This window comes from Manduca sexta, unplaced genomic scaffold (genome assembly GCF_014839805.1).
Source record: "Manduca sexta isolate Smith_Timp_Sample1 unplaced genomic scaffold, JHU_Msex_v1.0 HiC_scaffold_2131, whole genome shotgun sequence".
Lineage (NCBI taxonomy): Eukaryota > Metazoa > Arthropoda > Insecta > Lepidoptera > Sphingidae > Manduca > Manduca sexta.
This window is the reverse complement of record NW_023593065.1, coordinates 1-15258: the sequence shown is the minus strand read 5'-3', so window position 1 is coordinate 15258 and position 15258 is coordinate 1. Positions and strand designations below refer to the sequence as shown.

General features: G+C 36.8%; 1 protein-coding gene and 1 long non-coding RNA gene across 2 annotated transcripts; both read right to left on the bottom strand.

Moving 5' to 3' along the window:
- Positions 1–859: 859 nt before the first annotated feature.
- LOC119191931 lies at positions 860–1685 on the bottom strand. The gene is made up of 3 exons (XR_005113559.1): positions 1584–1685; positions 1253–1409; positions 860–967 (listed from the first exon to the last, which is right to left on the bottom strand). It is a non-coding gene; the product is annotated as an uncharacterized LOC119191931 (long non-coding RNA).
- A 2970-nt stretch (positions 1686–4655) lies between these two features.
- LOC115444576 (myrosinase 1) lies at positions 4656–15042 on the bottom strand. Its single transcript, XM_030170403.2, is given in 10 exon segments — positions 4656–5023; positions 5731–5880; positions 6314–6477; positions 7186–7333; positions 7420–7508; positions 7793–8050; positions 8246–8398; positions 8401–8559; positions 9249–9355; positions 14967–15042. Coding segments are annotated over 10 exon segments (1524 nt in total). The 5' UTR covers positions 15038–15042; the 3' UTR covers positions 4656–4798.
- Between the last annotated feature and the right edge of the window lie 216 nt (positions 15043–15258).

The following is a 15258-nucleotide window of genomic DNA, read 5'->3' as shown; positions in this document are numbered from 1 at the left end:
GTCGTTCCGAAACGAAGAAACGACGAACTTCGGATTTAACCCTACTACCAAATTACTTCGGATCCGTCATCGTTACTTTCGGAACCATAAACAATCGTTCGAATGAAAATATTGTGTCGGATTAGAGATGTGTATCTTCAAAAACGTAATTTTTACCTATCATGTCATTCTTGTAAAAACATATAAATTGGATGTCTAATTAGGTTTTCTGCAATATATCTATTATTTCATAACTCTAAATGTTTATAAATGACAAAATAATAAATATTTTTACTGATTATGCAATCTACGGTCTTATTGCATTATGTTTTAATCTGTGGAATATTAGAATTTTTGACAATTGATGGACATTGACAAGTTGATTGGCGAAAATCACAACAAATTGGAATTGTAATTTACAAGTAAAATTATTTATTGTATTGGTAAGTTTATTATTAAAATGTTATTTACTCGCTTTAAACAAATGATCTTTTTCATTGTAAAGGCAGTTATTCTGTAATAACAAGTAAATTTTTGGTTTGATCTATTAAAGAAATCATTAGTTTTGCCCATCGATATACACAAGGGTTTTTATGGTAAAATTTATTCAATCTTTCTATGAATTTTATTATTTTTCATCCCAGTAGGAATAAGAAGCCATATATTTATGTAGCCTGTGTTAGGATGTTTACAATAAATAATTAACATTTTTCTTATGATTCCACCTAACAGTTTCAAGGAGAGTACGACGAGTGCACCCAGCGACACAGGCGGACCTCTAATCGGGTCCTTCGCATTGACTGAACTGAAAAAAGAAGTACTGGAGAGAGTTAAAAGAAATGAATAAAAAAAATAAAAACAAATATAAAAATGATTGTAATAATGTTTTATTTTCCGAAAACATATATTTGGTAGTTAATCTTCCATGCGTGATGCAGTGTTGGTTATGGCAGCTCTAGCGAGTTAGTAGTTGTTTAATTATTTGATTCTGAAACAAGAAAACATATTATGTTTAAAGTCTAATAAACTCAGTCATAGGCACTTTGTACAAAGGATGGCATAAAATTCATAAGTTTTCTAATGGTTATATGGGTGCAGTCAATGCACCCACATACATTTGCCTGGAAATACATATTTATGAAAAATGAGAAATTATTAATGGCTTGTTTAACCTAGGTAAATAAAGTGTTTAAATTTATTTTAAATTAAAGGCTAATGCTATGTGGATGATACTTAGGTACTTTCTAAGAATGATTAATATTTATTAACTCACTGTTCTTTAATAAGAGTCCTTTCTTGTCGGTTTTGTGGAAATTTTATAAATTTAGTCAATATATGAGGCTGACTCAGACACTTGCCTGAGGCACTCAGAGACTGTTTGCTGGGCCATGGACCCATCTACACTTAGTTCCACAGCTCCCTAACAACTCCTGGAATAAAAATGTAGTGCAGTCAAAATATGAAATTAGAAAATTATTATATACATTTTAGTACAATGCATCAAAAAACAAAAACAAGATCATTTAGACGTTAAGAATACTACAATACTAATACCAGCTAGGTTCTTGAGAAAGGTAGAAAGTAATATTTCTTCTGTAGCTTACCTTAGTGGTAGTATCAATTCCCCGTATATGTTCTTTGGAGGAATTAGTGTACTATACACAACTATATCCTCGCAGATGGTTTCCAAAAAGGGGTGGCAAAGTCCTATAAGCTCTTACAAATTCCATGTTACGGAGGTTTTACGCAGTTAGAGACGCTTCCAAGTTCGCCCAGCACTTTCCTATCGCAACAATTCTTCACACAGGAGTTATTGAGCAATTTTAAAACCTCTGGAGTACCAAACGAAAATCAAACGAAAGGCTTAGAGCTTTCGTAAAATTGACGCTAAGATCCGAACGAAGAAACGATGTATTTTATGTCAAATGGGTTTTCGTAGTGCGGTCGACGAAAGTAAAATGTCATAAGTGTCAAAATCCGATTACGGATCCGTTTTCGAATCCGTCATCGAATCCGTAACACTTCGTAGTAACAAAATGTACGATCCGTCATCCGAAACTACGGATTTCGTTTTTCGAAGTAGACTCTAGACGGAGATAATGGCGAATTAATTATTCTGATCGCGAACACATTATTTCATTTAATGCCTGGTGAATTCTTGATAATACAGCTTTTTATATTACAAATAAACGGTATCAAATTCCCCGTACACTTAAGGTAAAAGATTTGAGTTTCCTTAAGGTGGTAGCTCAAGGTCCATTTTCATACATTTTGTTTCGGCTTTAATCTGGGTAACTAAACAAGTATTGGCAAGTAAAGAATTTAAATTCACGTCTAGTTAGTGATTAGTTCTCGCAGTTGAAGAAAAACGTAAAATAATTAATAATCATGGATATTTCGGCCTTTAAAATTTAATATGACGAAATTTTAAAGGCAGAAATATCCATGATTATTAATTATTTTTACATTTTTCTTCAACTGCGAGAACTAATCACTAACTAGACGTGAATTTAAATTCTTTACTTGCCAATACTTGTTTAGTTACCCAGATTAAAGCCGAAACAAAATGTATGAAAATGGACCTTGAGCTACCACCTTAACATTTCACGGTCTAAATAACGTATTGTACATTGTTATATTAAAGATGGAAAGTATTGTTTAATTTATTAACGCAATATCAAAATGATCCTGCCTGCAAAAATATTATTTTAAGGATCTCTGTTTGTGGTCCTGCATGCTCTGCACCCACTTTAAGGCTGTCGGGATTAACGGAGTCCCCGAGCACCCATGTCAGTGCACTTGTCCCACGCATTTCCAAGGTCAGCCACTAAATAATAATAACATGTACATATATAAATAATTTATAGTATTTTTGTTTTAGGCACGTTTACATTTTGAAATGTTGTCAATTCTAACTTTGACTTCGTACTTTAAAATAATTATAAGTAATTCTGAATCAGCTCATTTAAAAAAATACAATTACATTAAATTTAAATGCATGTCATAATAATACATTTGTACACTACTTATTTACTTCTTACTATAAACATTGCTTTTTTTATTATTATTTTTATTTTTATTTTTTTAGATTAGTAGTTCAAGAAGAATCAAATTAATAATTTCTTTGAACAACACTTTTTATTGAAGGAGAAGTTTCTCTCTCTTTTCTATGTTGCCGTGCCCTGCAGGGGTCCACGATTATGTACTTTCCTTAATTTGTAAAACCTATATTTTAACAATTGTGGAGTGCAATAAATTGAATTGAATTGAAAGTTTCGTTATTTAAAGGCGCAAAGGCTGCCCATGCAATATTATAGTATTGATATATGCCTAACCTTATTTATTCACTTATAGTACATATCTATTTTTCTTTTTTCCCCTCTGTATTATCTATATTTTTATTTATTACATTTTATTCTTCTTTTATTTATGTCACTATCGATTAGGTGAAGGTTCTACTTGAAAACCAGCGCCAGAGACACCTTTCCTGGCAATTAGTGCTGAACCTTTTCGGCAGTATCGTATCGTATCGCAGTATCGTGGGACGCTCGTTACCCGAACCCACTACTTTTTTCTTTCTTTTTTTTTTGTACCCTTATTCTAATAAATGTTCTTTCTTCTTGTTATAAATGTTTGTGTGCGTCCCAATATATTCATTCTCACCACTAATATTCCAGGCGCCTTCCACCTGGTACGATGACGATGCGGCTCCAAACTTGAAGCCTGGCGGGAAGTTCAGGTCCTGGACGCATCCCACAACTCCCACCAAGCTGGAATGTAGTGATTTTGTTAGTAGCAGCGGGAGTTTCTAGGGCGGCTACGTTAGATTCCATTTTGGAAAGCTATATTTGAACATATAAGATATCCCCTTTTTGGGTCCACTACGCTGGCCTAGTGAGGATTGATAGACTTTACGTAACCAGTAAGTTCCTATAGAGAACTTCCAGGTATGCATTATCGTTAAAGGAAACGTAATTCTCAAAGAATACATATATAACTTTACAAAAGTCAGAGGTGCGTGCCTTGGGTTTTAAACCAGCGGGAATTCGTCTCGAGAGACCATTCCACTTCCAGTAAGCCACTTTTATCGATTGCAGAATTCATATAAATAAATAGACACAAAAAACAAACTCCAAAAACTTCTAACAATACCCACATTAAATTACAGTAGGTAACACATAAAAATACCTATTTTTTTATCCATATAAATAAATATACACCAACTTACATTATAAAACTCCGAAAACTTCTAACAATAAGCATATTAAATTACACTTATAAAAATACCTATTTTGTATTCCAAAATTTCGACGAAATTTTAAAGGCCGAAATATCCATGATTATTAATTATTTTTACGTTTTTCTTTCAACTGCGAGAACTAATCACTAACTAGACGTGAATTTAAATTCTTTACTTGCCAATACTTGTTTAGTTACCCAGATTAAAGGTGAAACAAAATGTATGAAAATGGACCTTGAGGTATCGCCTTAAAACTAATTAGCTAAGACCACCAATCACTAAAGCCAATGTTTCCACAGAAAGAGAGGATTTTATGGTAAATTTACTAAGTTAGCAACACTGATTTAGGGATAAAAGGCTTAAATTCGTGCCTGCAGCCAAACCATTAAAATTTTAAAAATATTAAAGCGTTGATGTAAATAAATAAAACACATTATTACATTTGTTTAGAAAGTTTTATGTCATTATACGTTTATTAACTGAGCTCTGTACATTATACTAATAAATGCAAATATATCTTACTAATGTCGATCCCAACTCAAATAATATCATTTAATAACAGTGTTATTCTAAACTCAATCATAACTCATCGGCATACACTTTGAAGTTGAGTGAGTGTTTCTGTATGAGGTTCTTGTAGAAGCGCGCGGATGCTTTCTGCGTGCGCGTCCGCTCGGGCGAGGAGAAGTCCACCTCGTACAGGCCCATCTTAGTTTTGTACCCGTCCGACCACTCGAAGTTGTCCATGAGGCACCACGCCGTGTAGCCTGTCACGTTCACCCCCTCTTTAATGGCTAGAAGGACCTGGAAATACAAGTTATTTGTCCAACTCTTCTAACCATTATCAGCATTTTGCCGCCCCAGATAAAAAATGGCTGTATTTATTAAAATATTGTGCTGGACATAGGCCTATCCCAAAGTACGCCACAGAGCCCAAGAGATTGAACTCGATCAGTGCTCAAGAGGCCGCAGGAGATGCAAGTTGTTACCATTAAGTGTCATAAGTCGGCAATAATAATAATTTTTAATTGTACACTGGGGAAATTCATAAGGGTAGCTATAGAAACTCTAACTATTAATGTATCGACTATATGAAATAACTATACATAACTATCTGTATCTGAATTGGCTATATGACAATTTAAATATAATCGCATTGGGTGTAACTCCTGTAAGATTATATTTAATAAATAAATAAATAGATTTGCTTCGTGCGCGCCCACTCATGTAAATATATTTTCTCTAATATTATTGATTTATTTTGTTGAAATAATGGCCTCTTTGTAGTTATTGTTGGACAAAAAACTCCCTACGCGCATACATGTTACAAAAAATAGTGCAAAAACTCTGCAGTTAATGTACCACTGTCATCATTTCACCTTCAGACCACTAAACTTTACTTATGTGTGCAGAAAGAAATAGTATTTATTAATAACTCTCTTATGAGTTCTGAAGACTTCACCGAAATCTATGCTATACCAGGATAAAAAAAAACTAGTTTTATCACCAACCTGCTTTAAATACTCTGTATAATATTCTATTCTGTCCATATCGTTCCGTCCAGCAGGAGTAGCAACCCCATTCTCTGTGATAACGAATCTGATGTCGCCGTACCGTTTCTTCAGCCACACTAGCTGATGATGCAGACCTTCAGGATACAGCTAAAATGAAGGAAAAATTAATACTGTATGGCATTGATGCATCCAATTTTCTAAGCATCGTGCATAGTTACAAAAAGTTTTCAGGACGGAATAATTTTAACGATCGTTAATTTAAGACGGTGTTTCAATAACTCTGATTAAGTAATACAGTAACTCATGGTTGAGACTGACCTGACGAATTGGAGAACTAGATTAATGATGGCAGAAAAATATGATTTTGCAAGGTTTTGTATGCAAATCATCTAGGGCCGTTTCGATAAATAGTTATCTTATGTTATACCAACTCTATCAAAACAATTAAACAATAATTGTCTCTGCAATTGAAGGTAACGATACATGCTTAATTATAACATAAAATCTAAGAAGGATCTCTAAAGTGGAATTTATTTTAACAGGTTTAGTGAAAAACATTACTGGTTTTTTACTGAATTACCCAAAATATGGCTGTTGCTGTTGGTCTCCAATGAGGATGAGGTTCTAGCTTAGCGGCCAGCTCTGGAATGTCTCCCAAAGGGTACGGGTGGAGCTCCTCGCCTTCTTTTGCTTTCCGCACCAGCCGAGATGAATAGTGGTTGACCGCGTAGAAATCAAACGTTCCTGAAGCAGAGTTGCCACGAATTTGAGATGTAAGCCGGGACACAAAACCCTTATAGGGGCTTTGCTAAGGAGTCAAGAAATCCTCTCCGGAGGCCAAGGCTTTTACGAAAGACAATTATTTTTGTAAATCTCCGGATACTTATTTATCAAGTTACATTTTGGCGCACCTTTTATGCTACCGTTTTTAGTCGCATAATTAAAATATAGATTGGGCAGCTGACGGGAGCAGAAACAAAAAAAGGTCGCCTAACGGAAGGCTTGCAGCATACGAGGCCCCTGTAAGCGCAAACTTTTTCTAGGGTGGGCGAAGACGTTTTTAGGTTGGGTTTCGTCTACCCTTACCCAGGACTGGCCCGCCCATAGAGCGAACGGTGCGGTCACTCTAGGCATCAAAGTTCAGAGTACTCTCTGATCCTTGGTAGCGAAAGCTTCTAGATACCCGCGAAATCCTTAGTGTCTTTAGGATGAAGCGGGCTGGTCTTAAAGAATATGTCCAAGACTACAGGGCACTGTGATATATTTGGGACCTAAAAAAAGCTAGATAAAGCCAATCCTGCTCTTGCCTGACCCTAAACTACTCCTAAAGCTATAGCTTAGCTCTATTACATTTAGTTCAAATTACTGCTACTTGGCTAAACGAAATGCGGCGGATCAGACAAGACGTAACATTGTCGTGATTCTCAGTTGTCAAAGATTATTCTTGCTTACCTCTTACAAACTCAATTTCCTCTTTAGTGAAGGCGGGGAGGGTCGACCTGGGGTATCCCTTCTTCTTGCTATCCTCCGCCATTGCTTTCTCTACGACAGGCGGCCAGCCACCCTCCGCGGAAAAGATGGCGTGCGAGTACCGACCTGCCTGAAGACAATCACTTTAATTATTTACTGTGGTAACTTGAGTATAGCGTAGCAATAAGACATTTGCAGGGTAGTCAAAAATGATACCATCCACTCCCTAGCGTGTTCAGCCAACTCTTCATCTTCAGGAGTGGCTGCTTCGAACCACAGTAGCTGGTTAGTGATGGACACTTCACCTGAAATTAGAAAAACATGAATCATGCAGGATATACATTTATTATCAACTTCCATTACCACCTAAGAGTAAGCAGCATTGTTCCTGACACCATTATTAGAAGGCTACAGACACTTTACACCAGTTAACAATGAATTAGCAATTGCTACGCAGCTGAAGTAAACACAATTTTTTCTTTCTTTTTTTGAGGGGAAAATGCAATTACCACTTCCACCCAACCTCAGAGGCGATGTATACGATATTGGTCCAACAGATCTTAGTCCGATAGAGTAGCTCTAAACTAACCATGGTACTTCGACCTGAACTCTTCGTCGTAAATCCTCCAAGCTTTCGCGTGGGCCAGCAGTACGTTCTTGTTACACATATAGGTAGCGACGACATCCACGATGCCTGGCGCGAGAGTACCGGTGTTGTACGGCAAGTCACACATTACTAGGGGCTCGTTGATAGTGAGGAAGGTCTTGACCCTGTCTCCAAAGAGAGAGTAGACCACGCGCGCGTAGTCTCCGAACCAGTCCACGATAAGGGGGTTTGTCCAGCCGCCTGGAAGTATAGTTGAGTGTTATAAATATTAATTGTAATTTGATAAAGGAGCTGATCACATTATAATATATAATGGTGGTTTAATACTGAAGTCAATTCATTCAATAAACATATTCAATAGATTCCTTTTCTTACAGCATTCTAAATTAAACTTAATTTGGTCATATAAAAATATGATAATAATAATGAAATCACCCAAATCCTGCAGTTTCTGCGGCAGTTCCCAGTGGTACAGCGTCACCATGGGCTCGACACCGCTCTCCAGGAGTCCGTTGATCAAGTTGTCGTAGTAAGTGCGTCCGTCCTCGCTGATGTGAGTGGCGAACCCGTTCGGCACCAGCCGCGTCAGGAGATGGAGAAGCGGTAGAAGTGCAGCCCAAGCTCCGAGACTATTTCTATGTCACGCCTCCAGAGATGGTAGGAGTCGCAGGCTATGTCTCCGGTGGACCCATCGCCAATTAAATGCGGCTTTTCGTGCACAAATCGATCCCATATGCTTTCCGATTTATCTGAAGACATATGTACACATAGTTCCACAAGTTGCTACACAATACGTCCGCGCGTTCTCATCGCCTGATGGATCTATGGAAGATCAGTGCGTTACGGCCAGCTCGCGGCATCTTACTGAATAGATCCATTTGCAAACAAACCACTACATTCGGAACAATGCACTCAACGTTGCCACCTATTATTTTTATTTATTGTTTTTTAATTAGTATTTGTCAAAACTATGTTATTAAATTGTGTGCAATAAATGTTTATTATTATTATTTTTACTAACTTATTAAGGCATTAATAAATATCTATGGGAAGACGTTAAAAAAATCTTAATGGACCATTCAATAGACAGCTGGCTTATATGAAACGATTCTTATGATATTACAAGTAGAAGTAATGTTAAAAGAACTATCAAACACTTGGTGTTATAATTAACTATGGATTGGCAATCCTTGTGTACATCAACCGTGAGATTACATCATTTCCTCATTCAATTATTTAAATTAATGAATCAAAAGATACAGATCAGATCATAATTAATTTTGTCAGACTCTAGTTTGAAGGTAGTTAGATTTGCATTAATAAATATAATTAACAAGAATAAAATAGCAAAACCAAGTGTAACTCATATCCCAGGGACTTGCAAGTTCACCTATTAAAGTTTCGAGAGAAGATACAACCAAGTCTAAATGATTCTTACCACTGGTATTCCAGGCACCTTCTGTCTGGTATGATGATGATGCGGCTCCAAACTGGAACCCTGGTGGAAAGTCCAGGTCCTGGAAGCATGCCACAGCTCCCACCAAACTGGAATATACTGTTTATGTAAGGGAGCGTCTATCGCTGCTTCAAAGGAATTTCATTTCGTAAGCGATCTTCGATAATATCTCCTTTATCTGCTATCCTTTTTTATCCATGGTAATACAAAGTGGCACTGCATCTAATGATAAATGAAGAGAAACCCAAAAACATGTCGACCGGCAATATGTAAACATCCTAGGATGGTCGGCTCAGTTATGCCGGCCTGCTTAATTGCTTCTTCACGCTCTTCTTGAACGACCCTAAGTTGTAGTAAAGAGGGAACACGTATTCTGGCGTACTCTTCCACAGCTCAATGGTTATCTTAAACCCACTCTCGTGTGAGGTCAGCTCAAACTTTATCGTGGATGCAAACACACAATAGATACTTTATCATGACCTGTCTTAGTTCTTATATCAGGCAAAAAGTCGTAAAAACGTATCTTAACCTGAGAACTAAGCCTTTTTAACTCGATGATTCCCGTAACACTATTCTTATGAGACAACAAAAGCTTTTAGTAAAGACGACAATTAAGGCATCCGAGACGATTTCGGAGATTTTTCTGCGGTTTTCAACTTCGAAGAGATACCATCTGCGATGACGTAGACCATTATTCAGCGAAGATTTCACTGGTAAGCCTTAGATTTTTTACTGTGGTGTCAGTGTACACTTATTGTAGCCGTATTTTGCTTGGTCGTAATTTCACAATCATATCGCTCCGTACGTATGCCTTCACAGGCTTTCACTTTTCAAGATTATAAAATATTGTTTTGAACCGACAAACTATGTATGTTTTATATTTAGTATTGACAGAACTAAAACACATGCGGAAGATAGTACACTCGATCTTTAAACGGTTAGGGGAATTGGTAGGGCGCATCATCGTCCGCCCTGTGGAATGGGGGCGTTTGGAGAATTCCACCACGGTATCCCCTGCCTGTCGTAAAAGGCGACTAATAGGGGCCATCGGGGGGTCGTCGGCGGGCGGCTGGGGGCCGTCCGCCCTTAGTGTACGTTGTGCACATCTCGCACATTGTGATGACCCCGAGATGGACGGCAGCGTGGAAGGTAGGCCTCTATGCTGCCGTTGACGCCGAGAGCGTCCTTCGGTTACGCGGGGGCTTTGAGCCCCCATAGGAGACGGGCCGCAACAGGCGGCACCGCGCAGCGACGACTGCGGACGAAAACTTAAACATTTCAGTCAGAGGAAGCCCACAGTCGTCCCTAATGCGCCGAAGACGGCCACCGCGGAGTTTTAGTTGGTATGCCGTGCGTGTATATAGGTTAGGGACTCGGCCCCGCGGTCACCCGAAGGTCAAGATCAAATCCGGGTGGCTCAACGCCGTAAGGCACGGTGACCCCAACATAACCGCTCAGTCGCCCCCCCCCCGAAGGCTGGGCGGTAGTCATAAGGCACTTTCTCCGCGAAAACAAAAAAAAAAAAAAAAAAGGGCGCGGCATCGTGGATGGCATTATCTACACCAGGAAAATGACACCACTATCACAAAGTACTATAGTTAAACCAAAGGCAGACAGTGTAGTTATAGACAGGACTTCAGGACCAAATTTGTGTTACAAAATTTAAGCATACATAGATAGGGACAGAGAAAGCGACTTTGTTTTATACTATGTAGTGATGATGTCCGTATGATAAGATGTCACAGATACAAAATTACATATTTATAGAAATATGCTGATATGCGCATTAAAAACGTACAAATCATGATAATATGAAGTATGTTACATTTTTATTTTGCTATTTCACGGTAGATTAAGTAACCATCGCATGAGCGCAAAATATGTAATATGTTTTTCAACTTTTAAGATCGTGATATCTCGCGAAAGGTACGTACTCGTACGAAAAAAAGATCAATTGTTGTAGAGAATTGCATTTTCTACAACTTTTGTCAGACCTATTTTTACGATAATACCTCCGGGTCAGAGAAAAACGGGAAAAAACGGTTTTTTGACCTTGAATATTTTTTTTGCACATATAGGATCGATGGGAGCTTTAGACATTTTATTGGTAAATCACACATTTAACGTCTATACCAATTTCCAGCTCCATGCGAATTTTTCTTAACTTAAATGTTAATTTGAATGGACTATAGAGATACCCTGTTTTTCCTGCCTCAGGAAAAATGGAGTAAATACAATAAAAATGTAGACAGGGCGTCTTGCTCCAACGATGGTGGCGAATCCGTCTTTTTGCAATTCGAAGAACGGCTTGATGGCTGTATCGGTATAGAAAGAGAGGTTTTATGACTATTTAACAAATGATATCAGCCCTGTATGACATACTGTCCCATTGGTGGGTACAGGCCTCCTCTGCTATTTAGATGGTAGCAGAGGAGTAGGTAGGTACGTAGTACGGATAGGTAGATTTCACACACCCTCAAAATCCCTATAGAGAACTTCTCAGGTATGCAGGTTTCCTTACATTGTTTTCCTTCACTGTTAAATCAAGCGGCAATTCACAAAACATACACACATAGTTTTTTGTAAAGTCAATGGTGTGTGCCTTTGGAAATTGAACCTGCGAACATTCGTCTCGGCAGTCCGTTCCACATCCAATTAGGCTATCGCCGCCACCCATACAGTTATTAAAGCATTTTTTATTTGAGAAGCTAAAGAATTTATTGTCAAATGTAAATTGATTTACGATCTAATTCCTATGCAGCCTGTTCAAGCTTTGTATTCAGTCGTAAGTACGATTACGCAATTGGAATTTATTTGAATTACATACGAAGATTACCTGAAGGAATCGAGAGAACAACCAGAAGGTAGAACAGACATTAGATAAAATAATGCAGTATTTTCCGCTTAGTGATTGCAATGATAAAGAGATAAGGTAATCTATCTTTGATCATCACATAACGCTAACTGTTGATGACGGTGTGAAAAATATTCCCATAAAAAACACACAACATGCCTTTACTCTAAACGTGTAGGCAAAGGTGTCCAGGACACCCACTTTTCGCTAAATGTGTTCCTTCCCATAATACCATAAGGGCAAAATTCCAAGCTCTGGGCTAATACTGAGCAGAAAATTCGGTATGAGACTGAATTGGTATTTAAAGCCGGGACGTCAGAGCATGGTTGCCGCGCAAGTACAACTACGCCACCGAGGCAGTCCTTTTCACTATACTTTTTCAGGAAAAATAACTTTTATATGTCAAAATAAGACTCAGTCTCCCTTTCCAACAAATCCGTAGATACATTATATACAAACTTCGACACTCATAATATGAGTAGAAGTATAATTAAAAAAAAATATATAAAATTTATACCGCTTTCTAAAACCATTAGGTATAAAAAAATTAATAATTGTACATTACTTATATACTGGTTAGCTATTTCAGAAACGGCGCCTAATAACAATCAAAAATTGTTTTCGTATATTTGTTCATATATTTATCGAGCTTAACTAGTATTTTAAAGTCGGTTTAAAACACAGAACAATTGTAAATTGCGTTAGTTTACTAACATGAAAGAAAATAAGAAGATTTAATTCGTATTTATTCCGAAACAAAGCCTTATCACAAAGAAAACTAAAAATAAATGTCACAAATATTATAACTTATAGTAGAGAAAATCTTACTTTTAACTACCTAAATACTAATATACTAATAATATACTAATAAATGTGAATATTTGTAAAAAAAAACCACCTACAGATGTTCGTTACAAGTAAACGTATTCACCACTAAACGGATTTGAATGAAATTAGACACACGGGTATATCATGCCCTGAATTAACATAGGCATCTTATTGTCCCGGTAATGAGTTACCGATTTTTATTTGATTTTTAAAGAGTAGATGGTGCGAAAACAGATGGCGATATAGAGGGCTACAGTAATTTAACGATCTCTGTCGCGACAAATACAGTTTATGCGAGCGAGTTCACGAGCAACACTTTGTGTTATATATAATAAATATAAATAATAATATCAGCCCCGTAATATATACTATTCCACTGTTGCTCACAGGCCTCTTCTACTACTGAGAGGGATTAGGCCTTAGTCCACTACGCTGGCCTAGTACGGATTGATAGACTTCACACACCCTCAAAACTCCTATAGAGAACTTCTTAGGTATGCAGGTTTCCTCACGATGTTTTCCTTCACCGTTAAAGCAAACGATAATTCACAAAGAATACACGCATAATTCTAGCAAAAGTCAGAGGTGTGTGTCCTTGGAATTTGAACCTGCGGACATTCGTCTCGACAGTTGCACTCGCAACTAGGCTATCGTCGCGTACTCTTCGGGTATTCGTGTTACATAACTCCGCATAATGTTACAAAACATGTGTATTTTCGTAGCTTTACACTAAGCACTGTATATCAGAAAACTAAACAAAGTAAATACTTTTTAGTCCAGCTTCTATAAAGCAATGACCTTGTCTCTCGAGGCCGCGGCCATTCCTTACAATTTGACAATTTGTGTTATCTATAATATTTTTTTCACAAAAGCGACTATATCCTAGTTGGTTTGGAACGGGCTGCCGAGACGAATGCCGGTTCGAAACCCAAGAGGCGCACAACTCTGACTTTTCTAAAATTATGTGTGTATTCTTTGTGAATTATCGTTTGCTTTAACGGCGAAGGAAAACATCGTGAGGAAACCTGCATACCTCAGTATCTATAGGAATTTCGAACTGACCTAATCCCTCTCAGTAGTAGAGGAGGCCCGTGCCCAACAATAGGACAGTATATAATACTGGGCTGATTTTTTATATTATATTATATACATATTTTTATGGTTACTAACTATAATATAAAATTTGAATTTTCTTTATACAGGCTCAGGATGAACTTTACTGAACATGACCGTCGGTAATGTAGTAATAATTTCTCGTAATTGGACATAATATGCAGGCTTGTTCGAAAGCGAGCTGATTCAGGAACGTGTGTGGCCACTACGGCCGGTTTTACACCTGTACTGGTCATTATCCGGTCGGATACATAAACCTACCACTAGTAATAGTGTAAAAGCAGACAAAATATATTTTATTAATTGATACATCGGGATACAATTATAATATAAACGCGATAAATACCGAAAAATAGTTTTATTTAAATCATAGATATTACTGTTATGGTTTGTTAATTAAATTTTACGTTTCCATTTTCAATAGAAGGAAAATATACATTTATATGTATTGCAATTGACGCGTAAGTTATGATCTCAACTACAAATCATTTGATTAATCTAAAAGGGATTAAAACTGACAAATTAGCAGATATCAAGACATAAATCGATTGCTTAATCCAAATAAATGCAAAAAGGAAAATTCTTTATTAATCACGTAGGCAAACATAGTTGCGCTTATGATAAGTCAAGGAATGCATGATAATATTTAATTATTACTTAAATAAAGTCGCTTATATAACTAAAGATATTTTATCATTGCATTTTATATTTGACATAAAATATAATAAATAAAATAAACCCTAACTTACATTACAAATCCACTGAACAAGAAAATACACATAATAATTGCACTGATATCAATACTTTTTAATTTATCTACAATACAAAAGATAAACACAATGAAAAAATTGTTAAGAGAAGAGAAAACAGTCACATGTTCGTGGACAAAATATTCAATATCTTACCTGAACAGTACCACTCTTGCCAAAGCCATAATGATTACTGAGAGAATTCGAAGGTGTCCAAACATATGCATTTTGCACACATTTTATTAAGATTCGGTGCGTGTTTAGGTATTATTAAGAACTGTGTTTTATGTATGTTAATATAATTTAATTTATATTAAGATACATGAGATTACAATAATCATGATATTTCCATATTAAGTATATATTTCATAGAAGTATATCTGCATTTATGTAGAAAGTATGTTTTATATAATATACCCACATTGTCTCATCACGGCATCACCCAAAG